Here is a 27,222-nt window from a genome sequence, read left to right as displayed (position 1 = left end):
TAATAATCGTACAAAAAATAAATAAATAAATAAAAACTAAAACTCTTTTCTAAAAGAATTTACTTTTTTTTGAGGACTAAGTATAATGTCTACAGTTTAAAAGTTAGGATGAATAGTGATGTCAGTCAGTTCAGTGTACTTGACTATTTTGACACGTCGTGGAATCTCATCTGGGACGCAATTTAGATGTTACAATATCAGAGAAAGCGTCCTCTCAAGCGCGTGCCATGTTCAGGCTTCCTGGTGACATAATATGAAATAACATCGATCGAAACTCGATCCATTACGGATGCTTCTCAAAACGTATCCAGATTATTTTTTTCTGCGAGGAATGAAACATTTTTCAATCAGGTTTCGTTCTTCTTACCTACTCGATACATCAGCATGACGCCAACTCGATTAATGTGCGATTTCACCAACTGTGAGAAAATCAGTAATTATACAATCAGTTACGGTAAAGTAATATTATTTATATAATCAACGAAGCTCTTGGATAGACAGCAGTTATTTGGATTTCCTATATTGATCGCATCTGATTCTGAGACTGCTAATTTATGTTACGTACCTTTCATTGTACGAGCATTCATTTCTCAAATGTTCTGTGATATTTTTAATGCTTTCGTTATTTCAATTATTTTTGCTATTATAATATTTTTCATACCGTGTTGCTTATTTTTACGTATTTCAATATTTTTATTATGTCTGAATATCCTTTAAAACACTTCTTAAGTAGCCCTGATTATTGTTATTATTATTATCAGATTCTTTTTTTAGTTTTCTCGTACCTTTTATAATGATAAGGGATTGTATTAGAAAATTTGGGAAACACAAATATAAAAAGATAAAATAGTTTTTATTACAAAATCGCTAATCTTACAGGACGGACGCTTCTTATCCTATGCTAACAATAGGAATTGTACTAAAGTCATTTCTTAAAGGCTGGCCCGTACGTCGTCGATGGCGTCCGCGTATTATAGTTATTGCGAGCTCCAAAGTTGTTATAACTGTTGTCCAACGAGTTGGAGCCAAATCGATAGGGATAATTGTTACCATTGTTGAAGCTTCCACTTGGTGCTTGGTAATTGTAGCCTCCATTATTACCTTCAACCACAAAATGTAACAATTAGTTTTAATTAACTCCTCCAAATTATATGATTCTTAAATAATATTATGAACTACCCAACTCAGTTGGGTAAATAACCCTCTAATTATTAACAGCTGTATACCTGGGGAATCATAAATTACCTAAATTGCCTGCGTTGTATCCTCCACCTCCATTATTACCATGGAAGCCAAAACCTTGGCCACCACCCTGGTTATTATTATTGTTATTGTTATTATAACCATTGTTCTGAGTGTTGTACTGATCAGGATAGGTTGGTGTACCCTCGTATCTTACATCTGCATGGAAACCTGTCCTCCAATCGGCAGTGTAAGTCACAATTTGTGTCCTGCCATCTGGTAACTGAACTCTGTATTCTCCTCTTACAGTTTCCCCATCACTGCTCTCGCGTCTGCCAAAATCATTTCCGGTTGCTTGATCTTTCACTGCATATCCGAATTCGTAGGACATTGGCTGAAACGATGTTTATATTCTTCTTAACATGATACTAATAGTAAAAGTAAAATAGAATTATTCTCAAATATCTCGTCTTCGATACCGTTGATGATACCAATGGCATATAATTTTACAGAACATTTCATAATTATAGGTCAATGAAGGAGAGACTAATATTTTAAGTAAGAAAACTATGAAAATATTAGGACAAAGTGTATTGCTGTCCATAGATGCCAAAATTCGTATCTTTGAAACTTTATTGCTAGGAAACAAACCTAACTTTCTATCATCGTTATTCTTTCATCTCGATTTACCTTTCCTTTTAAAACATTCTATATACATAAAAATTCGAGATTTAGGGGAGTTATCTTTTTATAAACATGTAAGTAGTAGAATGAAATCTGATGTTGAAAATTCTGTATCTTATTTTTAATTAGTAATTTAATTCTAGGTCAACTTTTGATTAATGATATCTCAATAATAACAGTAACGCATAAACAATGGAGACGTTATACTCTATAATCTCTATTGTGCACGCACGAGCCTTATTTGCATGTTAGGTGCCGATCACGGATTCTGTTGTCGGACTTTCTATTAAAGTGGCTTCTCAGATCACCGCTTTGAATGTTTTCCTAACCTAATTCAATGATTTCATTATTAGACTATTGTCTTCCCTATGTTGCTTGATAACATGAAGATGCCATTAGAGTGGTTGGAACTGTTTATTATATTCTTTTTATATAATCTTATTTTTCTATTTAGATGATAAATAATTCCAATAACTTTTGCTTATATAATAATTTTAACCAGTTTCATCATCACTTTCCTTTTGATTTTCTAGATAATTTTTGTGATTGATGTGGAACAATAGATTCTTCTAAGTGAATGCAACATGTGAAGAAGACATTAGAAAGTGTTACACTTTAACTGGTGTAGTAACTTATTATGATTTGTCAATTGTATCATCTCTCTGAATTACTATTATTATACTAATCCTTGAGATGCTGATACCTAATTGTCTAAATACTTTCTCAAATTGATATATTTCCATTATGTAACAATTATGTTTATTATTATTGCCAATGTAATATTTCTTTGAAACCTCTTTTGTTCACTGTAAATACACATATAGAAGATTATTATAATTTCAGAATTTCTTAGACTGTTATTCTTATTATGATACTTCTCTGTATTATTATGTATTATTTTCCTAGTAACTTTTCTAAATTATTATTATCATTTTATTACTCCTATCATTACACCAATAATTAATTAAAATTTTCTAACCACAGACTCAGTATAAGCTATCATTCATGGTTATTGAAGAAGTTAAAATGTTCATAGTTATTCACACAACACTACCAAATTGGCTTAATACTGTATTTAACTTGCATAAGAAAAAAAAAGGATGATCTAAATGCTCGAGTTACACCATGTAAGTGGTTACGCCGAATGGCTGGACTTTCATCTAAGGAGAAGTGGTGCAGACGAAGTGACTGAAGAAAAACAACAAAAGGAGGAAGGCGACTGTGATTTAATCTGGCTCGCGCCAGGCCGTTCGACCCCGCGGCTAGAACCGCGCAAATGCACATAACCGGATCGTTTAGATTCTTAAGATGATTAGCTAATCGGCAGTAACGATTTGCCACGGATGATGCCTACGGTCGCGGTTCACCCTATTAATATTGTTACGTCAGACCAAGTTTACGTCATGCTACATAACAGGATGAATGTATAACATTTCATGGTGGAACACCGGGATTCCGGTGCCCACGTACCATTTCCGGAACCTGGAATAGTGCCATGGGCACAGTTTTCTGTTTCCTCTTCGTTGAAATTATTTTTATTATAAGTAGATGCTGAAGATATTCTTTCTGAATATAATTATTATTTTTGTTATTTTATGAAATACTTTGTTAGATCAGATTGTTTCTGTGTTGAAATATTTATTATTTGATATACATCATCTCTCTGTGGAATATTTTTTTATGAAATATCTTTTCACTTCTTATGGAACGTTTCTTTATTTTAAATATTCTTTTCGTAGATTATCTTTTTCTGAATCATCGGTATTTAGAAAAAATTCTCTTTTAATTCCTCGAAATAATGTCTTCACTGCAGAAAATTCTCCTGTTGTGTATCTCTTTATACAATTTAATCCAAAATCCTCCCAGACGTATCATCTCCGTGGTGAAAGATTTGTTTCAGTATTTTCAACCAATCCGGGTGCATTTGTTCTGCGTTCTCTTTAACTCGCCAACGCTTATCCTCCATTAGAGCCCGCAGAAAGTTATGCCAACCAACATTCCTGATTTCATACATGATAAACTCGTTTACCCATCGAGTGCGTAGAGCAACGATTCCAACAATCACGTGCTGTTCATCTTATGGTCGTCTAGAAGGATCCAACTACCATAGTATGTTATCCTGTCCCATTACGTGCACACATCATCTCTTCTCTCCTGGACTATCAATCTCACGTTATAAGACGCGTTATATACAAATATAGTATAATACATACACAATAAATATAGTAAATCATAATCAAACCTTGAAAACTTTTTCTAGGGAAAATAAAATTTTAGGGATATTTCTGAGTTGAAATTCATGCTAATGTATTTGAAGTACCAAGGCTTCAAATCCTGTTGGACACTTGTTGGATAAGCGTAGCCATTTTCTGTTAATGTAATTTCATCGGTGTTGCAGCGACTCGAGGAGTGGTTATTGTTCTCTGTCGCAACGAAGTTGAAGTGCTTATGAAGAACATAAATTCCCGTAATAGCGCTACGAAACGAGTGGTCTGAGATCTCCTTTAAATGATTCTACGATAATTCTTCTCTTGTTACAGTTGAAATAGGCGATTACCATAGGAGATTAATAGATAAACAAAAATAAATTGAAGATGAAATTACAATACATATAAGTTTTATAAATGTTCAACAATTAGATTTTGTATTATAAAATAATAATAACAATTTTACAAATTCTAATAAGTAATCATTTTGAACTTTCAGGATATCACGATAGAAGATAACGAAGAGAAAGAGAAGAGATGCTATCTGGCGAAAACTAAAGTGCAAAATCGATGTCCGGTCGATCCATTCTACATTTACGTAAGCAGATCGTGCATTGAGTGCTCGACAAAGTTCAATGTTACTTGTAGAATCAGCGTTAACCCAGATCTATTCATCTATTGCAACCCTTGCCTCTACTATGAAACAGTATGGCGGAAATGCAGAATGAATGGATCAATGAGTAACGCGGTTTAGTGAACTAAATCGTTCAAGATCAATTTCCTTTGCGTTATCTCTTTATTTAACTGGTAAGTAATATCTTGTTAAAAACAGGTCCCATTTTTCAACTTTCTTTCTATATTTTTTTTATTATTTTTTCTATTCTTCATAATCTCCACTATGTTATTGAAATATTAATACACTGAACAGAAATGTTATTTTTTACTTTTAATATAATACTTATACTTTTGTAATTTTTCGTTATATTGAATTATATCATTACGTTATTATATCAAACAAAACTGTTTTCAATATCAAGGAATATTCTAAAAAATCGGTTATTGTTTGATACAGCAATTTCTTAGAATAATACAGTGTTTCTAACGCCAAAATGAATTTCCTTAGGGTAGCATCAATCGTTAAAGAGAACGTAATTTAGTTTCTATCGCAACAGCGAATTGTTCCTTGTTCTGAAACCAACCCAAGAAGAAGGTAATTAAGTTTAAGCAATCGTGATCGTTAGATGCACAAAAGAAGAGATCTTAAATGGCAAGTAATAAATAAATTATACCAACCATCTTATGTATATCTAACCATCGTTCTGCGATCTTGACAGAATTCAGATTGATGATTTATGGTTAGTAGAATTTTACAAGGGGTGTAGATTGATTTATTTTAGATCACAGTTGCAGCTTACCTGATCGACGTAATCATTATCGTTCCCATTGTCGTAATGATGATTGCCAAGACCATTTCCACCAGACGTTCCATGGTTGTTGTTGCTTCCAGCATAATTCCCTGGGACACCGTATTGGGTATTCAATGGTGGTTCACATTGCACAATTCCTATGCTCACCATGAGGGCGAGAGTTAACTGGAAATTAAGGACTAGTTAATCACATCAGACACTGAGGAATATTTATAGGATACACCTCAAGAATTACTTCAGAGATCTACTGATATTTCTGGATTGTACGTTAAAGATTACTGTAACTAGTGAGTAAGAGTACTCATTGTCAGTGACTATGTTTTATGGTACGTTTCAAAAGTCTAAAGGTAGATGAGTATTTTAAGGCAACCTTCGGAAATCTATCTGAAAACTTAAAAACCTATCAGTGTCTCAAATCTCAATAAGACGGCATTGGCCTAATTATTGATTCTTAAATATTAAAATATTACTAATAATAATATTGTCAATAATATTATCAAGTTGCTATTCTCTCATGATAATCACAACGCATAGCGTTAATAGCGTAATAAAGGAGTAGCGCGAAGGAATAATTAATTCGAAAGGTATCAGACAGATTCCCAGGCGTAGAACAGATGCGTCGCGTCGAAAGCGCGAGATGATCAAGGCAGCTCACGTTGCGTAGGCGAGAAATTGGAGTCGTGAGCCAGCATTTTCCTCCCGTTTCTGTCGTGAGAAAGCCTCCGAGTGCGCAAAAGAGGGGGAACCGTTGCGTCATGTCGCGCCGCGTTCAAAATCAGCGCCAGATTAAGCGCGATTGCGGGAAAGGAAGAAGAAAGATGAAAACGAAAGAATTAGACTGTGTTCCGTTGGACTACAACAAGTTCTCGTTAAAGAATCGTCTTGTTATATATGTATCCTTTTACAAGGAAACAAATTTTTCAAACTCACGCAGACCACCAGTCACGCTCGCTGTATTGTGTACTGAACAATATAATAACAGAATATTGGGCACAAATTCATCCGGATGTGAAATAAGAAATATAACTTTCGTTCATGAATAAGTCAACAGTGACTTAATTATATCTGTGAAATGATCTTTTAAATTCCAAGAGATGTTACATATGGTATTAAAGAATTAATAAATAATAAAATTTTTTCAGAATTATAGGTTAATTGAGTAACATATTATAGAGGATAATGAATGAGACACTTCTTGTTCAATAAATATATGTCCTATTTTGCTCTGTTTTTCTAGTAATGGAGCTTCAACGATAAAGGAGTTAAACGCCTAACATCAGGCAGTCCGCTATACAATTTTCTGAGGCGCGATGTTCGAAGTATACATTTTCCCTTTCCCTTTAAGGTACAATTAGATAGATGTTTATTGGGTAAAAATGTTCATCTTTAAACTATCTATTATTTCCAAATTTTCATACCATTGATTATATTTATAATTCATTAACATTGTGAAATTCTTGTAATTGTTTTTATTATTATTTTAAATTAATCAAATTGTGCTCAAGTTTGTTACATAACATAAGTTTAATGCTCTTTATAATTTTTTGAAATTCTCTACAATAATTATGTATTCGTTCAAGGATTTTTCTTCAGTTCTGGTTATTATAGATGACACAATCGGAAGTATTGGAAATGGAATTTTCAATTCCATTGTACGAGAAACTTGATGGAATTCACCTTTAATTGACTGCCCAGGATATGAAAGATTATTCTAGTTATATTTATCTCATTTTCTTACAAACAAAGGAATTCTCTATCTGCTATTATTCTGATGAGTCAAATGATTGAGCAATCCGGCATATATGTGTATATGCTATTACAATAATTTTTGGAAAATGGCTTAATTTTTCAAAATCAGTTATTACTATGTTTATTAGTGTATTCATTATATTATAATGACCTCATATTAACATTCCACGATGTTCTATAATTTTTTTCTAAAATACATCGTTAAGAAGTGAAAATCGACTATGATTTATACGGCGAAGGGTACCATTGTTTACTACATAACGTAAAAGACAAAAAGGAGAAAAGTCTTTCTAAATAGCTAATTATAAAAGCTGATTATCTGTCGTGTATAATATGCCTTATATGCGCGTGAAGTTATTAGATATTAATTGTAAGAAAATTAACCTACATACACGATGGACGTATCTCTACTCTAATATATTAACAAAAATTCCTTTATCTATATTTTTATGTCACTACAAAATTAGAAATACACAACAAGATCACGATATCTCGACCAACATCATACTAAAAAAGTATCAACATTGGATCTCGGATTTTAACTTGAATCTTCACGTTTAAGATCTTTATAGCGCCCTCTGGGACACTGATTTTCGTAACAAGCTGTAGTTGCAGTCAAGCGTGTATGTGCGTGATGTCATTTAACGCGAGGTTAGAATAGTTGCACGTAGAACCGGTTGCGAAACGCATATGTTGTTATTTATATTCCCGTGTAAAGCGTACGTGCCTGCGCCGCATTAACGGAGATGATTACACGGGACCAAGTGCACTTACATAATGAAATGCAACAGCCTACTGTGTATCTACAAAATGAGCCATACAACGTCCAACTGCGCCTGACAACCACTACACTTCACGCACTGGGGAGTACTGATCGCGTAAGATGACGTTGATCTAACTATTCATCCCAACTGGGCGCCCAGATCATTTTCTCCCACTCCATTGAAGCAGCGTCAACGGTGGTCGAACCACTTGGGGTTAGTAAATTGCACTTGCAATATTTGCGGTTAGAAAATGAAGAAACTTCCTTTTTTCTTTAAATTTTTATACGTTAGATCTAGAAACTAGTTTTAAAACTTGAAATTGATTACATTGGAATTTAAGAGAAACTCAGTTTTTAAGAGGGATGGTTGATGAAGTTAGTGGAGTGTACATTCATATAAGTATAAGTGGGCATTTAGAAGTTATGGCGTTTTAAGTTAGGTTGTAATTAAACCATTAAGGAACAAACTGTGGAATAATGCGTAAAAACTACTTGAATTCAATATTCTTTTACAATAATAAATTTGAAGATCTGAAAATTTGAAATTTTGAAAATTGAAGATATAAAAGATTTAAAAATGAAATATGTTAACGCATCCTTGACGTTTGATAGATTAATGGACCTAACCGACGATAAGTGAAATTAGTTTATGGAAGTGTTAATAATTTTATCAAAGGAAATAGTAATTAAATATTTTATGCTATTCACAAGTGCTAAGAATAAGAAAATTGGTGAACCATGTGAAAGTAGGTAATTATGGATAAAAAGAGCAAAGGATTGTAATTTAGGTTATCTTAAAGAGAATTATTACAGACTGAGAAGATTGAGAATTTCCATGGAATACTGCCACAAGCATTTAACGTTAATTTTACATGCAATTTGCTAATTTGTGGATTAAATAATATTGCCTAAGAGTACATTATTAATTAATTATCTTGCAGTCTTCTTAATAGGAACACTTATCAATATGCCAAAGTTATAAAATATCTCAAAATCCGTATATTTGCAATTTAGAAAATTAAAAATTTGGAAATTTAAGAATTGAACAATTTTTGGTTTGAACTTAAAAAACTAAATCGAACTAAAAAAATTGTCAATTGCAATTAAAACAACTAAATATTAAAAAATGATATTAAACAAAATTATGAATTCTGAAACTTAAAAAAAAATGTAAAATATAAATTTTTTAACTTGTGTTTTAAAAATTTTAGACTTAAAAAAATTGAAATGATCAAATTATAGCAAAAATTATCTTTCCTTGATCAACTATTCATCGCCAATATCTCATTCAAAGCAAAAATTTCCAAAACGTCCACTATTACTAAATCCATTGATCAGCAAAATTCTCGACCAACAGGTCTGTAAGACCACCCAATGCGTCCCTGAGATCACTCCTCACGTGTCAACAACGACGGAACTCGCGAAGCGGAATAGCACCAGCACCAACAAAAATTCCACTCCTCGGTGAATTTCCTGATTACCTGTCGCACCACTCTATCCATACTGTCGGAAGATATTCAGAAAACCGAAGCACCGTACGGAATGCTGAATTATAGCGACGTTTTGCGTTATAGCTGGCTTATATAGAGAGCTCGCCTACGCCTACAAAGATTCATTTCCTGTCGGGCACGGATCCTTCTCCAGTACGAGGATGATCCGCGTGGATATTCCCCCGTGTATAAAACTGGGGGTCCCTCCTTGTACTCCAGTTCACATAGGAACGCCAACCGTGTGGAAAGCCCGCGCTTTATTTCCCATTGTTTCAGGTGTCTGGCATGTGCGATTTTGGGGCGGCGCTACTGTATGAGAGGAACGCGTCTTCCAGAGCGGAGAAAGCTGATTACTTCACCGCGTGGGACACAGCCTTCCAGCGGATCTAACATCAGGACTAATTAGCCAATCGGGCCTTAATTAAGACACAGGACCATTGTCCATCCTCTTAATCTCGTGGCGTAACACTTCTCTAAATTTTCTTCCCATATCCTCATACCATACTAGGGAATGACGCACAATTTTAGGTTATGTTGTTTTAATACAAGGAGAAGCGGTGAAATGATTTCATTCGTATTCTATCTTTGGTAAATTGAAGGTATTGTAGTGTCGAGCATCTGGAATTTTAAAGAAGTATGTGCACGCATCAGGAAAAAGTCGGGGTCGAGGTTGACGTCGCGAACTTGATCTGATCTGTACCGGTTTCTTCTATCGAGTTGATTTATGAAATGAATTAGAAGGAGAAAAAATTAGGAGTGACTGATGGTCGAGGATTAGATTGGAATATATGATGCTGATGATCAGTTGGTTATGAAAGTAGCTAATTAAGATAATTACTGATATTTAAAAGAGGTACCAAATGTCAGTATAATAAGCGGTACTATACTAACACGATCACCTATTTTCGAGCGTTATTTACAAGTCATGAATTAATAAAATTTAGCTTCAGTTATGTTTATAGAAAAATCCAATACTTATCAATATTTGAAAAATTTAAAGATAGAAGAAATGAATAGCTGAAGTGCATAAATAGATAAATGAATGTGCAAAGTATGTACTGATAGTTAACATTTATGTGGCCGTAATCTCGTTTCACCTGTTGCATTTTTTTAATTTGATATTAGATTGATTACCAATATTAGAACTAGTCTCTACTGTACTTTAAAATTAGTATTACTGTTAAATATTAATATTAGTATCAATAACTATGTATGAATACTAATGAAATGCTTTATATCTCCATCTTATATACCTGACAGGCCAAAAAAAAATATTTTGATAGAGTGTTTGCTACTCCGTGAAGACAATCGAAGTTGCGTCAGAGTACAGAGGGAGATTTATTTATTCCATCGTTGACAGACCGCAACGCATCTCCGCGAGTGTCCATAATCTTGGTCAATAATATTATACATGCAACGACGCGTGTCAAGGAATGGCACGAGCTTGTGTTTAACGCAAATGTGTAACGCAAACGAACGCTGGATGGGACAAGATCGGCACGCGGTCTTATTTAGAAAGTATCCTCCGTATTTGAATGGCGTGAAAATTATCTTTCGAACTGGTCATTTCACCTATGCGACTATGTTATTACATTACTGTGAATAATCACGTTTCGTAATTCATCTTCGTTGAATCCTGCTTCTTCTCAACCGGTGAATGATGACATTTTATTTATCTGGTTCATTCAAGCAATATTTATAGTCTTGTTTCAGTTTATCGAGGTTACCAGAAAGAAAATCTAATAATTTATTAGTAATAAATATGATGGTACTAATTTGAGTGATTTATGGGATGCCTCCCATGGTGGTATACTCTGAGAGTGCACATTATTAACCTAATTGAAGGGTCGGACAATGCAGTTCTATAAATGGTTGGTCCAACGAAGTAATAAATCCACAATCATAATAGTTTTACATTGTACTAGTTATAGTTATAATTTCTAAGGCGTGAAATTTTACTTGACATATGAGTATGAATAGATAAATATTGACAATTTTCTTCTAAATTATAGAATAACATCGAGAAGTGGTAATTAATTAAGTCATTCACCAGTCAAACAACTGAGAACAGTTTTTCATGTCCTAGGACCTCTTTGAAGTTAGGCAAACGCAACGAAATTAATAATAATCGTTAATCTTGTTTAGGACAATAGGCGTAATCATGAGCTTACGATCTAATCTCTCGGATCAATGAGTCAAATAAACCTAATCAAGACCGGTTTATTGTTTATTTAGTGTGCGAATTCTCACTTTCGATTCCTTTCGTAACCTTTCCCTGATTGTTCGCCGTTACGTGAACGGAAACAATTGCGTTGCGATAAACACATACTCCCTCTAGGGACTATTTGCTTAATTAACAATTCTTAGAAGATTTCGGGGTAATTCGTGCTCTAGTTACCGAAAAGTTGCCACTTCATTGTTTCACTGAAAAATTATTTGGTCCCACCCTTATTACGTAACGTACAAATTTGCATTATCTTTGTTAAGAAATTCTATAAAAAGAAACATTACCTTCTGGTATTATTATAATTTATATTTTATTCTAATTTATGGTTAATAACTTATACTATTTGATATTATATATCTTTGTTATCATGATCCCTCGTAGCATATATGTAATGAATGATAGGAAATTAATTATTTATGAAAATGAAATATAAAAGATTTACAATTTTTTTCCTATTAAATAAGATTAAGGTTTTTAATTTAGTAAAATTATACAAATTATGATTCAGCTTTTTACGTTAATCATATTTCTGCATTTTCAGAATTTTTCAGATATCATAGTAGAATTTATACGTAGATAATAAGAAGATAAAACATGATACAAATGATATAGGATCTTCCTACTTTCTCCAGACGATTAAAAAGGATTCTGCAGACGATCTATTTAGATAATCTTTTTCTCTCTGAAGCATGATAGACAAGGTCATTATGCGCTCAAAGGATGCTCTAAATTCATTTCAATTTTACGCAACGCATCCTTCAGCACAATTTGACCGATCTCCTCTTTCTCTCCTCTATATGTATATGGTTTGATGTTACCATATCTCGTTGTGAAACAGCGTGATGTGAATAATGAATTAACTGGACGAAGAAAAGGCATCATCCCAGTGGGCGCCTAACAAAAAGTCCATTATTTCATCATAGTTGGCGTCACGCGACCCCTTCGATCTGACATCGAGATCGAAAGTAAATCAAGGATGCATATAAAAGTGCTTAAGCACTTTCAAGTCAGTTTTACGTAAAGATGAATCGAAAGGAATCGCGAGCTTCTCAGAAGCCGAATGTAACAACTCCTCACTTTTTGTAAAATTTTCACTTATTCTATTTTTTTTTTTTATTCACACATGTGTATCCTATTTAACTTTAAAAATAATAATATATGAATAATATAGGATAAAATTAATATGAGATTTTTCAATTCTAAGAATTAATTAAAAATGCAATATAAAAATTTTCTAATGTTTTTTTGTCAGGAATATACTACAAAAAATTTTTTAAAGTTTTTTGAGATAATCAGAATTTCCACTATAAGTTTATACTAGTAATAGTATCTGATGTATGATATCTTTTGTAATGTTTACGAAATTTGTACTCGAGATTGTTCTCGAGCTTCTTCTTCCAAGGAATGTCAATATGTTGTGGCAATTACGGAGGCCCGAATAACGTATAATGAAGGACGTGAATAGCGTGAAAAAAACAATGCTACATAATGTCAATATCAAGTCGACTATGACTCAAGATTAATCTTCTAATTCGTGCCAAATTAGGATACCATCTACCAGTACGAAATTATGTGATATAATTTATCTTGATATTGTGGGATTGTGGAACGGAAGCTCTAAAATTTTTCATTTCTGTATTTCTAAGCTTTTACATTGTCGAATTTGTACATATTTCCGCATTTTTTATATTCCTACATTCAAATTCCTACAAATGTATTAACATCTTATTGACCGTTCCCAATGAAAAATCAATTGTTTCATATATAGTCACTTGTAATATTTAATTAATGCAAATGTAAATTGTTTTCTATTCCTCTCTTTCAGGGAGTGTTCAAATCACAACATTATATAATCCTTTTCATGTAAAGTTTTATTCTGCACTTTCACTATTTAAGGTTATTAAAGTTTAGAAAGATTATGCGAAATTATAGAAGTAATCTTACCTAACAAGAGAACGTGATCATTACTAACTACATACTTATGTTACGAAATTCATCATTAGCTAACCACAATAGAGGCAAACAGCGCCAAATTTGAATTAGGTCCTATCAATATGCTATCTATAGGATATGGACTATAGAAAGTTGACAATATATATTTGCCTCTCCAAGTGTATCGTCACAATAATTGGTATCCTAACAAAAATGTCGCAATTTCCTATCGTAAATGAGTATTTACAATAGATCAAGATCTCAAGGTTAAAAATGAAAAATAATTTCTTCATTAATCCATTCTCAAGTTACACTTTTTATATTCCTCAGATTGAATAACCATTATATGCTCTTGAATAATTATATATTCCTAATAAAAAATTAATAACTTTGGATTAATAAAGTATTTTAAAAATTGTTATTGAAAAAAAATATCAAAACAATTATTTAATTCTATATATGTCACTGTCTTCGTTGACGCTCTCGTTTGAATTTACTAACAGGCCTAGTATTGGTACTCTTTTCCATCTTTTCTAAAGCTCCGTTTGTAACTTCTAGCGTGTTCTTCTCTTTGATATCTTTCACTACCTAAAAATTATAAAAATATTTCCATCATTTCATATTACTATTATAAAGCAGATTTGTATATTAAAAGATTGTATATATTTTTTATGAATTACAGTTTCATAAACTGAAGGTTTAACAGTGTCCTCGTCTTCTTCACCCTCGTCTTCTGTGCTGTATTCTAGTGGAGCAGACTGCTCAGGAGGCAAATCATTTGGTGATCTTTTCAAGATAGATTTAGGTTTAGAAAGTAATCTATAAATATCTGCAGGTGTTTCTATCGAATCTCCATTCGATTTTGTAACCGATTTATTTTTAGAGTGAGTGAATTCTATCCGAAGAATATCTTCTTCAAAATCTTTCTCCTTTTCTTTCATCAAATTTTCTTTTTCTTTTCTTGAAAGATCTTCTGGTTCTGCGAATGAAACCAATTTCTTAACTTTACAAGTTTTGACTTTATGTTCATATGTGTCAGAATCAGGAACTTGTTTGTTATCTTCCTTAGAATCATCTTCTTTTTCTTCTTCCTCACTATTAGAGGAACTTTCAGATTCATAATAACATTGTCCTTCTTCCAATTCTTCTGCTCCAAAAAGTTCATATGCTTTATCTCCTAATCTATTAATGAGAATAACATTAAAGAAAATTCGAAATTTCAGGAATTTCAGAAATTAGAGTGTTTATAAATGTACCTATTTAATTCATCTGCTAATTCTTCTTCAATTTCAAGCTGATCAAGCCTATTAAATAAATCATCTTCCGTCTCTATCTTTTTCCTGTCTTCCTGTCTAAGTTTGGCTAATTTCTGATGATACTCTCTTTCCCTTTCTCTGTGTTTTTCTGTAAGAAGAATTAAAGTATATTTAGATACATATATAAATCTATTCATAAAGAAGAGATGAGAATAATTACTCTTCCATTCAGTAATTTGATCTTCATTCCAATGTTCCACAATTTCTCCACCAGCATAATCTTCAAAAAGATTGTTTTCTATCATCATCATCCTAGTTTCATACAAATCTCTTTCTTTGTTTAAGTTCTTTAGCATTTCTTCAGCTTCTAGAAGAAAATTTTACAACTATCGTTCATTAAATTCTAATTATTAATAGATTATTGCTATTTCACAGTATATTGATCATACTTTGTATTCTTCTTTCACAAAGGGCAGCTGCGCCTGAAGCACTATACTTTGCGAAGTATCCATCACCCAAGCAGGCAAGTATTTCATTTGTGTGAATCAATTTGCCTTTCATTAGTGCTCGTTTTCCAATTGGCACCATACAGTTTACATATAAATCCTTCTGGAAAGTTTGCAACGTTTCTGCAACTTTCTGATGACCCTTCTTGTAAGTTGTCCATATTTTGCACTGTTCCTCGTTTTGTTGGATTCCCTTAAAAAATATTACACATTTTTTAAATACATATTAATTTGCAATTTGCAGAATTATATTATGAAATATTTTATCAAGATAATTAATTTTAGATTTGTGATAGAACAAGTTAAATAAAGAGTTAATTGTTTAATGAATTCTTTTGTTTCTTCATTTTTATTCAAGAATCTACCTTTGCAAGAGCTTCGTCCAAAAGTAAACGTCGAACTTTCTGCGTATCGTCCTCAAAATTCATCGTTAAATTAAAAAGGTTAAATAACAATATTTCTCAAAGACGAGGAAATATGATTAAAAATCTCTACTGACAGTAAACAAAAGATAATGCTATTCATTTTTGTATTATCAACTCTGATATTACATATACGAAAACATAATGACAAGTATATTAATATCAGTACTAATATTTTGCAATAATTTTAAATCTATAGATTACTACAAATCCATAGATTCTGTCCAGTTATATAAATCATTTAACATAATCACATTTCAATCTCAGTTTATATTGCCATAATTTTTATCGAAAATACTCTTTTAAATTGTTTAATTCTTCAAACATAACCTAGAAAATCCTATTCACAATCTGAAAAATCTTTGCAACACTGTGGAAGATGTTACCGTATAAGCGATAGTATAAAAGTTATTACACTACATAATATTAATTTTTGTAATAATCTAAGTGTATAACATAACTTAAATTTATTTTAATTTCATTATTTTTTTAAAGAAAAGTAAGAAAAATTATTATTTTATTTAACAGAAGTATAAATATATTCAAATATAGTAAAATACAGGAAATACAGAGGACGCTAAGATCGCAGTACGATACTTATTCACTAGAGACACGTGGTAATGTCTCTTATTGGTTCATGATCTTCTTCCTTGTTTCCTTTTTCCGTTGAAGAGGAGTAATCGCAAGATGGTCAGTGAATTGTTGGAAATCTCTTTTTATTTAAAACATCCTTCATAATTGTTATTTAGTTATTTGATTACAGTATTTTCCATTGCGATTTTTGTAAAGATATCGTAACATTTTTGTTGACGGAATCGCGTTTGATGACAAGCGTGCGCATAACCTCTCAATGCTTTAACAAGATATTTAACATTTTATTTTTAAATAAAAATTTTTCGCTTGATCACTCGTTTTTATGTATGTTAATTGTGTTTTGAACATGTTAATTAATTAAATTGAATGTTACTTCGTTTCAATTGACAATCAGTATTAGGGAGGTATTATAAATTTTCATTAGCAGCAGCATCAAAAGAAACATGTGTCGAATGCTGAAATTATCGAAATGTGTAAAAGTGCAATTTAAAGAGCAGTGTTGTGTTGTCGTTTCAGGGTAAGGTTAAGTGTACTGATCTGAGGACAAAAGACAAAAATGAGTTGCTCAAGCAGCTGGAAGAGCTCAAAACTGAGTTGACAAATCTTCGTGTGGCAAAAGTTACTGGTGGTGCTGCATCTAAACTTTCGAAAATGTATGTATATATTTTATACAAAACCTTTATTACTTTACCTCAAAATTTAATTTTAGTTAAAAATTTAATTACTATAAAGTCAACGTAGTAATTTAATATAGCTTCTATATTCGTCAGATATATATAATTCAACTCAATTTTACAGAAAATAAAAGTTTTTATTCATATCTTCAATTAATATATTTAAAAGTAGTATTAAGTGTTTTAAACAATTAAAAAATTATTTGAATGAGTTAATATTTTTATTTTTGTTTTGTCTGTATTTCAGCCGAGTGGTGAGGAAGGCAATAGCTAGGGTATACATTATTATGCATCAGAAACAAAAGGAAAACTTGCGTTTATTGTACAAAAATCACAAGTACAAGCCTTTGGATCTGAGGCCAAAGAAAACTAGAGCTCTTAGGAGAGCTTTGACGCCTCACCAAGCTAAAAAAAAGACTGTGAAAGAAATGCGTAAACTATATGCTTTCCCTGTAAGGAAATATGCTATAAAGGTGTAAATTGCGAGGTACTACAGGATAAAATAAAGGTTTTTTAAAAATTCAAAACTGTGTTACTTTTCAAGATTTAAGAACAAAAAGAGACAATTTTAAACTTATTGGCAAATGCTTTTTATTTTGTATAGAAAAAGGGTACAAAAGTTAAACTTAGATATATGCAGCTTCTAGTTAATCTAAATCTAATGCAATTCTTGATTGTTTAATATCTAATCGATAAAATTTTAATTCAATTGATTTAATTGATTTGAAGGATATAAATTCATTAGAATATAATTGTGAATGAATGAAGAGATTTAATTTAGTTTTTAATTATAATGGATACATAATGACATATAAATTAAAAGTCAAGAAATAGAAAAGTTCCTTGCTATTCTTGGTTGATCAAGAGATCTTAGGTACTGAACATTCAAGAATTCACAGAAGCTATAAAAAGAAGCTTTTAAAGGCGAATGCCAGGGTTTCTGGAAAGCACGAAATTCAAAAGTTCGTCGCTGTCTTCGCAGACAAATGGTTTCCTATGATGGCAGGCTACGTCGTGCCATTTGATACCGTCATTGTAGAAGTTATTCAAGATCGACAAACAAGACTCGTCGTTACCCTGTAACATAATTCCATGTATTATAAAACTATCAAAAACGCAGAACAAAAGAAAAAATTAAAAAAAAAGAAAATACAAAAATAAATTACCTGAGCAGCTTCACGATTATCAGGTTGTGCTTGGCCATATCCACCAGTGTGACTCCAATCTCCAGAGTTACGCTGTGTGGTGGGACCAATCTTAGCTCCAGAACCTGACCAGAACCATCCATTGATATTTTGCGGTTGGAGATCTGGCCTATCACAGCCATTGAAGTTGCATTTACGTCCAGATGTCCAAATATACCTTACATTTCCTACATAAAGATAGAAATGAAGAAAACTTCAAAGTGTAAACATAATGAGAATAACATTCTCTTCTATAATTAACCTCTTGCTACTCGCTGTTTGATAAATTCATTTTCTTGTGGCGTTTCAAGAGAAACTGCATCCATACAGTGTCTGCGACAGATATTACGTGAATCTAGCCAGTCTACTTCAAGGCTTCTAGTCGGTTGGTGCTCCCAACTGAAGAAGTATGAATGTGCAACACCTCTAGCGTCCCTATAAGTAGCATGTCGTACTCCTGAAATAATATTTAAATAATCATTCATTATGTTACAGTAAAAATAGTAAAATAAGATGTATTATGGTTAATGAACACTTACGGTTAGCACAGCTTCGTGGATCAGGCAGGGCCAGTCGGCGTTGAGCATTCACCACAACGGCGACGAGAACCAACATCAACCATATCGCCCTCATATTTGTTGCTCCTGGACAAAAGGAGAAAAAACAATCAGATCTCTATACTTGATATAATAATCCAAATATTTTTCTACTTGAGAAGCGCCTAACATCCAATTAAAGAAAAGATATTATATTCAAGAAGTTCAATATCCGAGGCGACCTCGTTTAATGGAAAAATAACAGATAGCGAATGTTCCAGGAAAACATGGTTTCTAGCGTCGGGTGTCTAGCGAGTAAAAGTTTCTTGGGAACGAATCTTTGTCGAGGGTGAAAGGAGACTTTTCAACGGTGAATTATGAGCTACGAAGGAGGAAAGGATCTCTCACGACGGTGATGGAGAAAAATGCTGGAGGATTTTGCAACAGGTCTTTATTTTTTTGTGGCGTGCCGCCGACTTTCCTCGAGGCCTTTATTGCCTTGCTGCAACTTTCTAAATCGTCCTCGCGACAAAACAAAACGTCGGACGATCCGCAATTAATAGCCGCTCTGGCTATCTGAATATGAAGCAATTATCTCAATAACGTTCTGTAACGTAAGAGATGATGTTTCTTAGAATGTAGATAGTACGAAGAAACATAATTTCACGAAGATCGTGAGATCGTTATCTGTACTGACAACTTGACAAACAACTAGAAGAAGATATAAGAACTTCAAACTCCTTGTGCTTAATACGATAGTTTCTAAGTATGCAGATTGGCGACACTTTATGGAAACTACTGGGAATTGGGTTGATTTCTGTTTTACACACATAAAATGCATTAGCTAGAATTAAATCTAACTTCTACAGAATCAAAGTTAATTTGATAATTACCATGTTACTTTGGGTGGTTTTGAAAGAATTCAAAAGTCGCGCTACATTCAAATAATGTGATTTAAATTGCACAGGTAATTCAAACGCAATGCCGTTTAATCATCTTTATTACAGTCTCCTGTTTTCATTTTGCACATATACATATACATGTAGCCATTTCTGTTTTAATACAGAGGCACTATTGGTTTCTAATGGCAGATCTAATATCACGTTGTAATCGACGGCATTTCCTTTGAATTAATTAATTACTGATATAATATTTACCCTGTATAGTAAGCAGAAATATGATCTGTTTAGAAATTTGAGAATGTAGCAGATGTGATCTCTATCTTGCATAATACCGATATTAGCTATTTGGTATTTTGATTAAAATACATACACAAAAATTAAATAGTTTCTACGTTTTATAATCTTTTTATCAGCAAAAAATCTACTGGAAAGCGACCATTCAAAGAAGATTAACTCCTTAAGATGGAAGTTTATGACTTAATGAGAAGGAAGTTGCTCATTTTCATGTTAAAATATAATTACATTTACTTTTGCAATCAGCGTACTTTCCATTTCATAATTCATATAATTGAAGTAGTTAATGTACCGCCATTGCGTTAAGCAGTTCGTGTTCGATTATCATATTGAATAACAATGATTCTTATTTAGGATTCCACGCCGCTGCGGACTTAATGAAGCTCCGCACTTAATGGCGTGGATTTCGCTAAAAATTAGTGTCAGCGGTCATTCACCTGGATTGAAGAAATGCTAATGCTATCCCGGAAGAGATAATTCAATTATAAACTAAATAACTAAGAAACTTCGTGTACAAAACAATCCTCGACCGCAGAAGATTTTAATGTACAATCGCTCACAAAAGTCTTTCAATTTTTACCATAGAACACATGTATGTATGTATTGTGCATATTACATAATTGACATTACATTTTGAAATTTCATTTGGACTGTAATGAGGCACGATTGCCATGATTGTATTGGCAAAATTGGAAATCAATCTGAAGATGTATGAAATTTCAAGGTACTTATTGGAAAAATATATTTGGTAAAAGATTAGTGTAATCATTTTAAATATAGTAAATGTTAAAGATGATCCCAAGTATTTAGTCTTATTAATACATATAATAAGTAATCGCTTGTTTAAATACTTTTATGATTTCTATGAAATATATACTTGCTCTAAGTATTTTGTAGTTTCTATGTACATACTCAGATTTGTTTTAAACCTGTGTTTCATGTAATGCATATAATATATATATTTCTAAAAGGTCACCAGTCTTGCAAATTTGCATAATTCTCAGTTAGAGCTAATATTTGATTAATTGAATTATAAGAGTCATTTCAATGATTATCTGACGCAATACGGCATTCCAGTCAACTCCTCATGAATTTCCACAGATTTAATTATCTTCATAAGATTTGAATCCTCCTGTTTTAATACTAAGCAGCAGAATAATTATATGTGAAAGTTACGAACTGCACTAATTAGAGTTTTGAGATGAGGAAACGAATTGTGACCGATGTATGAATCATTTTATCAATTGCGGCTTATGATTAAACGACCCTACGCTTTCGTTGAGGATTCTCCGGAAGCAAGGTGTTAAACGGGCTCGACATACCGGATGAGACTTTCGACAGAATGTTTTTTTATCTATTGCGCAAGAATTTTATTGTTATCCTGTCGCGAAGAGATTAAGAAATTCTACGAATTAATTCTACGAATCTACTAATTATGAGGATGTTCATAGAAATCCATATCTTTATAAACACAATAAAAAGAATGAAACCTTAGCAGAGATTTGTTTTACCTATTAGAATATTTATTTTACTTTGGATATTTCATGTGTGCATTCTGTGCATAGAAATGAAATCTAAGCAGAGATTTATTTCAGAGTACCATACACATATTTGATATTTGATATTACATTAAATATTATGTGTATTTTTCACTTTTCAATTCCTGCCACACTGATCTATCTAATCACAAACAAATGTGGCAAAAAATACATACCATTAATAAAGAATGTTTTTAATCGACTTCTACATTTCAAATAACATAATATATAGTCGGATCTAGTTTGTACTTAATACATAAATACCAATGCCAATATTTTTTGCGACTTTTATATTTAACAATACAAGATAATATTTTCAAAAACTTCATTGAGTTTTTTATAGTTATATTTTTCGCATTATTGTCTAATATTTTTATATATTTTATGGGTTAGGTGTAAGTTAATCCCTAGTTAAAGGGCGAGAAGTACGTTGGCAATAGAGGAAGAGAAAGAGGGAGAGATCGTGGCTTTATTTTGTATCCGCGTATGTGCTCGTGAAACCGTTATCTGGCCGGCTTTATATCGTCCGGTTTACGTGGTCGTCTGTGTGCTCTACGTCTTTCTTAACGGCTCCTCGTCTGTCTGTAAGCCCGCTGCATACGCGTATTCGGGACGAGTACAACGATACAAAAACGAGACAGGAGCGTGCCAATGCGTTCGACGGAGTAATAAAGAAAGAGGATAAAGAAAATCGGTGCCGCTTCAATTTCGACTTTCGCCCGATCCAGATCGATCGAGGATCGTTACTTCATCCGTGTTCTATTTCTTTGTGACATGTTTCGTTTGTGCCTGAATTTTTGGTAGTATATGTATACTGTATGTCGAACGAAATTATGGATTCATCGATGGGTGCCCATATATTCAACGTCAACATACGCAGAGGTATTCTCACTTGTGTGTTAAAATCATGCTTATGCAAATGCGTTCTTGATGACATGTGGGTCACCGGTGACACCTGTTCCATTTACATCTTTATTTTTTTTCTTAATATAATTTACAATGATTTAAATTTGTTCGTGCATTAATTGTAAATTCTCTATTATTTCAAATTACATTAAAATTATTATATTAAGAAAGAAATAAAGCTGTATCTGGAACATTGATTTTTTAATGTAATTTAGAATGATTTACAATGAACAGTTAATGCATCAAACAATTTTTAAGTTGCCTTATAATATTTTTTCAACTTTCTGATGGACTAATTGCCATTTTTTAATTATTTTCAATTACATTAAAGAATGGTAAAAATTTAAATATTCATTTATAATGTAATTCAACAATATTCTTCTATTATTAATATAAGCATTATTATTATGTAAGGCATTTTTAAACATTTGAAAAATAATTTTTGAAAACATTTTTATGTAAGCTATCATTTTTGGATGGTTCAATAAGGAAGTATTAGTTTAAGAAAAAAATTGATCTTTAATTCAGAAACTTTTGCTTAGCGTGTTCAATGAGGAAGAGAATTTCTCTTCGATTCAGTCGGACAAGTGGTTTCGTGATGGAAATCGCGAGCGTAAAAGCTGGTTTGCTTCTTTTTTCTCCTTTTACGGAGGATATCGTAATGAATTCTCGGCCGAAGTAATACTTCAAGTGTTCCACAAGTTGCATCGTTGCGTAGACTTGTGGAAATCTTACGCAAGGAAAGTATATACCTTCGCAAAGATAAACCCCATCGCCTCTCACGAATCAGAGAGAAAGTGAGTGATCTTCAAAACAAACGTGTTTACCTAAAATCTCAGATGAGGCAAGCAACGATAGCGAAAGATAATGCAGAAATTTTTCTTCTTAGAGAATAAAAGATGAACATTAAAATTCTTTGTTAATAATTTCTACGTCTGAATTCAAAGAACAAAGAAGATGTAATTAGTATTTATTAGCTAAATTTCTTGTTCTTAAACTATGCATACATATATGGAAAGCGTGAGAATTAATGAGCGGAATCTCATACATAGTGTGAATTTGGTTAAAAGGTTCGAGAACAATATCATGAGGCACGTATGAAGAACTGTGAAATAGCTAATTGAGCATAAATCATTAAGTAAAGGTGATTGAGAGTGCGTCGTTAATTAAGAAGGTATCAATTATGTACGCTTTTGTTTGCTAAAATGGAGGCTTTAATTTGATATCGAAACAAAGAACTGAATCGCAAATTGGGCTTTGCTAATTTCATTACGTAATATCATACAAAAATTTTCCACGACAATTTTGGTAAATAATATCTTATTATTAGCTAACCTAACATATTTCGAGGTTCGAACAATGGTGCATCAAATTTGTTCAAATTTCTCTCCCCAAAATTTTATATTATGACAAAAAATAATTTTTATTTTTTTTTATTAAATAATCATTTATTATGTCATTACTTAGCGATAAAACTTATATTTTTATTATCATAACATTGGAAATCTTTTAAATGAAAAATTTAAATTTTGAAACGTCATTATTAGAATCTCGAAAATTCTAAATTCTAAACAATCACATACTAATTGATTATTTAGTAATTACTTAAAATGAATTTATCGAACTATAATTTTACTACAATTATTTTATCTTATTTTTACTATGCTACTTATTTGCTATATTGCATAAATTCTACAATACTATTTTCAATTTATATACGTTCAAAATTTTAGAATTTCATTGACTTTATTTTACAATTCAGTGACATTTTAAATACATGGGACGATACATTCACCAAGATTTTTATTAAAAGGTGAAAGCAATGAGAATCGATGATAGTTGAACTCGCAATGAACCATCACGTACCATTACTGCGGGCATAATGCGCGCGATGAAACGCGCGAAAATCAGTTAGAAGATAGGACCATCGAAGAGAAAGCTCGAAGAGTCATAGCGCGGGTCAAGCAACGCGACCGTTCGATTCATGAAGTCGCTTTCGATTTCTCCAGGTGCACTTACCTAAAGGGAATCTTCCTCTGGACACTTTGTTGACCTTTGTTCACCCTTGACGATCTTCTACCCAAAAAGTCAATGACAGGAGTAAATTGTCAATAAAAGTACTAAGATACGAAAGAGTATAACTAGAACTTCTTTCGTATATATAGATTGGTATTAGTTTGGTTTCGCTTAGGCCAATGGGGAACGTACTTAAGCTCGTCTACGACTTGTCGATCGCGACGAGAAAGAAGAATGAACTGCGATGTACGAGCAAGCAACCGGTATATAGCCGGCCCACATTCCCTTCTGGCTCGAGTAACCCAGATTCTTCCCACTCGAGTGTGTCTGGGGAGCATCTCCGGGGGCCTGAAAGGGGCCCTGGATAATTCCCATCTTGTCCCGGCACCTCTCACCGGTCGCTTCCCTCTTGTCCGTTACTCGTGTGAGCTTCCTCGAACTCTTTCGGAGCTAGAATTCGTTTTTCTCGCGTTGCAATCCGTAGCTGGTAATTGGATTCTCCTTAAGGAATTGTCCTTCCGCTGTTTAGCTTTGCTCAGACTCGTTAGGTTTCATTGATGAACGTATCTATTGCTATTTGGATTACTTCTAGTATTATTATGATTTTTTAATGAAGAAAGAATGGTGAACCAAGGATGTTTGCAATTTATAGGAATTCTTGTCACATTTGGATTATCTTTATACTTGAATTGTTTCCAATTCTAGGAGTTGATTTTTGAATAGAGGAAGAATATTTTCAAATATATTTACAATGAGCAGGATATTTGGATTATTTTTAGCATTAGAATATATTGGAAATTTGTTTTTAAATGAAAAAAGTATATTTGCTATTGAATTTATAGGAATTTTTATAATATTTGGACTATTTTGATTATTTTTAGTAATAGAAGATAATGGGAATCAATTGTTGAATAAAGTGGAAGGAATTCTTATACAAAGTATATTTACTACAGAATTTACAACAATTTGAATCACTTTTAGTATTGTTATTATAATATCGTATTACCAATGGAAATTGGTTGTTGAATAAAAAACGTTTTTATATCGAGTATATGTACAATTGAACTTATAGTAATTGATTTCTATTCAAGATTTGAAATATGTGTATAAAATGTCACATTTAGAGTAACTACAGAACCGTGCTATACATATATTTATAGCATAATTAACTTTGTACAATTAAATATAAAATTGTATTTATATTCACTAGAATTCTCAGTAAATGTGTTCTTTTAATACATTCTCTTGCACTAAAGTAAAGGTTGTGTTTGTGTCTTCCTCATTATATATACTAATATTGTATGAAGATAACCCATTATAGATGAGCAGTATTGAACCTAATGAAACCCATGCACCACAAAAAAGCTAGGCTTTCACTCTTCTTCTTGAATACATTTCTCTACCAATTCTCTCAAGTTAGGATTTTCCATGGCAGCTGCAATTCTTTCCTTATCGTTTATTTGTTTATTTACTGAAATGTAAAACATTTAATATACATTAAGATAAATTGGTAATTGTTATATATGGAATGATTGATTGTACTCACTTTCTTGTTCTGTAGAGTGTGCACCTTTCCTAATGTATATATCTAGTTTAAAAAGGGCTACTAAATGACGTTCTAGTTTCACTCTAATACATAAGCCAATCAATGTTGCCAGAGAACAATGGGGCACTGTTGGATTGAATTCAATACGAATTACAGAAACTCCTTTGGGAGTTTGCCTCAAAATCTCAACACAGTCTTCATAAACAACGTCCAATTGCTCCAACGTTTGTGGTTTCTCTGGATCCTTGATTGTCCTTAACAAATCTGTGATTTTAAGTTTCGTAAGTTTTGATAAAATAAATGGATTGCTAGTGAATCCTTTTGCATTAAAATATATTACCCATCTTCTGATTAATTAAAACAAAAAAAAAAAACTTTATAAGTGAAATTTATACAACTGCAGGTACGAAATATGTAATGTCAATGATGCTTAATTTTTAGCAAAATTTTTAGTCATTAAATAGGTGTACTGTTACTAACTTGTTTACGACTATTGGTTAAACAAGGGTTTCTATAGAAACTGTTATTAATAAGCAATATAATAAGTTGATTCAATGAGAATTCTATTTACATTCGATTTATAATATGAACTTGCCATAAACGGACTCCTTTAGCTCAGTGTCAGACTGCGAGATCAAACTTTGGTTTTTCGCATCCAGATATCCTTCAACAGCCTCCATTTCGTCGCTCGTCGGCACACCATCTCTTATCTTTCCCCCCAGAGAAATTTTTCGTAAAAATGACAACATTCTTGCCCCGTTCCCCCCTTGTCACTTGTAACAGTCAACGATGCATCATTAGAATTTATTTATGTTATGACTGGATATTACAGTGGACCTAACCTCTGGTCAACAACTTGCAGAACGCATAGTAAGTGCGTCATCGTGGCGCTGAAGTTCAATGATGAACAACCTTCCCGTTCCAAGTTTGTTATACCAAATTATATTCCAATTCAAAAGGAAAACAATTCGAAAAAAAAAATTATAATTAATGCGAGTATTATTGAATAATACGAAGATCATGGAGGTTAGATGCATTATGCGAACGGATGATTTTGGAAAGGTAAATGAATTGAAAGTCTAAAGTTTTTAAATGTGTGTAACATTAGATTATTGTAAATTTATTAATGTAAAACTTATTAGACCTCGTACAGACCCGTATGTTTTATTTTATTTAGATATTACATA

General features: G+C 32.4%; 5 protein-coding genes and 2 long non-coding RNA genes across 11 annotated transcripts; 3 read left to right on the top strand and 4 right to left on the bottom strand.

The window, feature by feature from the left end:
• Positions 1-832: 832 nt before the first annotated feature.
• Positions 833-9,538, bottom strand: LOC117214234 (N66 matrix protein-like). 4 transcript variants are annotated; one of them, XM_033460141.1, is made up of 4 exons: positions 9,494-9,538; positions 5,489-5,665; positions 1,246-1,576; positions 833-1,101 (listed from the first exon to the last, which is right to left on the bottom strand). In XM_033460141.1, the coding sequence occupies exons 1-4, from the start codon at positions 9,512-9,514 to the stop codon at positions 926-928; spliced, it is 705 nt and encodes a 234-aa protein (XP_033316032.1). In that variant the 5' UTR covers positions 9,515-9,538; the 3' UTR covers positions 833-925. The 4 variants fall into 4 exon arrangements, with proteins under 4 accessions (XP_033316032.1, XP_033316033.1, XP_033316035.1 ...); XM_033460142.1 differs by lacking the exon at positions 9,494-9,538 and adding an exon at positions 9,335-9,472; XM_033460144.1 differs by lacking the exon at positions 9,494-9,538 and adding an exon at positions 8,024-8,149.
• Positions 5,663-6,944, top strand: LOC117214236. Its single transcript, XR_004488821.1, has 2 exons — positions 5,663-5,787; positions 5,866-6,944. It is a non-coding gene; the product is annotated as an uncharacterized LOC117214236 (long non-coding RNA).
• On the top strand, positions 7,643-12,012 carry LOC117214235. Of its 2 annotated transcripts, none has more exons than XR_004488819.1 (2): positions 7,643-8,226; positions 9,779-12,012. It is a non-coding gene; the product is annotated as an uncharacterized LOC117214235 (long non-coding RNA). The 2 variants fall into 2 exon arrangements; XR_004488820.1 differs by having other exon boundaries at positions 8,109-8,226; positions 9,370-12,012.
• Positions 12,013-13,579: 1,567 nt separating this feature from the next.
• Positions 13,580-16,303, bottom strand: LOC117214261 (unconventional prefoldin RPB5 interactor-like protein). The gene is made up of 6 exons (XM_033460203.1): positions 15,789-16,303; positions 15,367-15,616; positions 15,138-15,284; positions 14,918-15,065; positions 14,342-14,843; positions 13,580-14,249 (listed from the first exon to the last, which is right to left on the bottom strand). The coding sequence occupies exons 1-6, from the start codon at positions 15,849-15,851 to the stop codon at positions 14,124-14,126; spliced, it is 1,236 nt and encodes a 411-aa protein (XP_033316094.1). The 5' UTR covers positions 15,852-16,303; the 3' UTR covers positions 13,580-14,123.
• An 89-nt stretch (positions 16,304-16,392) lies between these two features.
• Positions 16,393-17,640, top strand: LOC117214266 (60S ribosomal protein L35). Its single transcript, XM_033460213.1, has 3 exons — positions 16,393-16,535; positions 16,956-17,092; positions 17,361-17,640. The coding sequence occupies exons 1-3, from the start codon at positions 16,533-16,535 to the stop codon at positions 17,590-17,592; spliced, it is 372 nt and encodes a 123-aa protein (XP_033316104.1). The 5' UTR covers positions 16,393-16,532; the 3' UTR covers positions 17,593-17,640.
• Positions 17,641-17,673: 33 nt separating this feature from the next.
• LOC117214263 (L-selectin) lies at positions 17,674-25,306 on the bottom strand. Its single transcript, XM_033460205.1, has 5 exons — positions 24,493-25,306; positions 18,837-18,941; positions 18,560-18,754; positions 18,280-18,485; positions 17,674-18,190 (listed from the first exon to the last, which is right to left on the bottom strand). The coding sequence occupies exons 2-5, from the start codon at positions 18,928-18,930 to the stop codon at positions 18,032-18,034; spliced, it is 654 nt and encodes a 217-aa protein (XP_033316096.1). The 5' UTR covers positions 18,931-18,941; positions 24,493-25,306; the 3' UTR covers positions 17,674-18,031.
• Positions 25,307-25,418: 112 nt separating this feature from the next.
• LOC117214264 (MIP18 family protein galla-1) lies at positions 25,419-26,932 on the bottom strand. The gene is made up of 3 exons (XM_033460206.1): positions 26,631-26,932; positions 26,036-26,299; positions 25,419-25,960 (listed from the first exon to the last, which is right to left on the bottom strand). The coding sequence occupies exons 1-3, from the start codon at positions 26,782-26,784 to the stop codon at positions 25,863-25,865; spliced, it is 516 nt and encodes a 171-aa protein (XP_033316097.1). The 5' UTR covers positions 26,785-26,932; the 3' UTR covers positions 25,419-25,862.
• Positions 26,933-27,222: the final 290 nt, after the last annotated feature.

Source organism: Bombus bifarius, unplaced genomic scaffold (genome assembly GCF_011952205.1).
Source record: "Bombus bifarius isolate JDL3187 unplaced genomic scaffold, Bbif_JDL3187 scf7180000009200, whole genome shotgun sequence".
NCBI lineage: Eukaryota > Metazoa > Arthropoda > Insecta > Hymenoptera > Apidae > Bombus > Bombus bifarius.
Note: the sequence above shows the minus strand (reverse complement) of the source record. Positions and strands in the feature narration are given on the sequence as shown.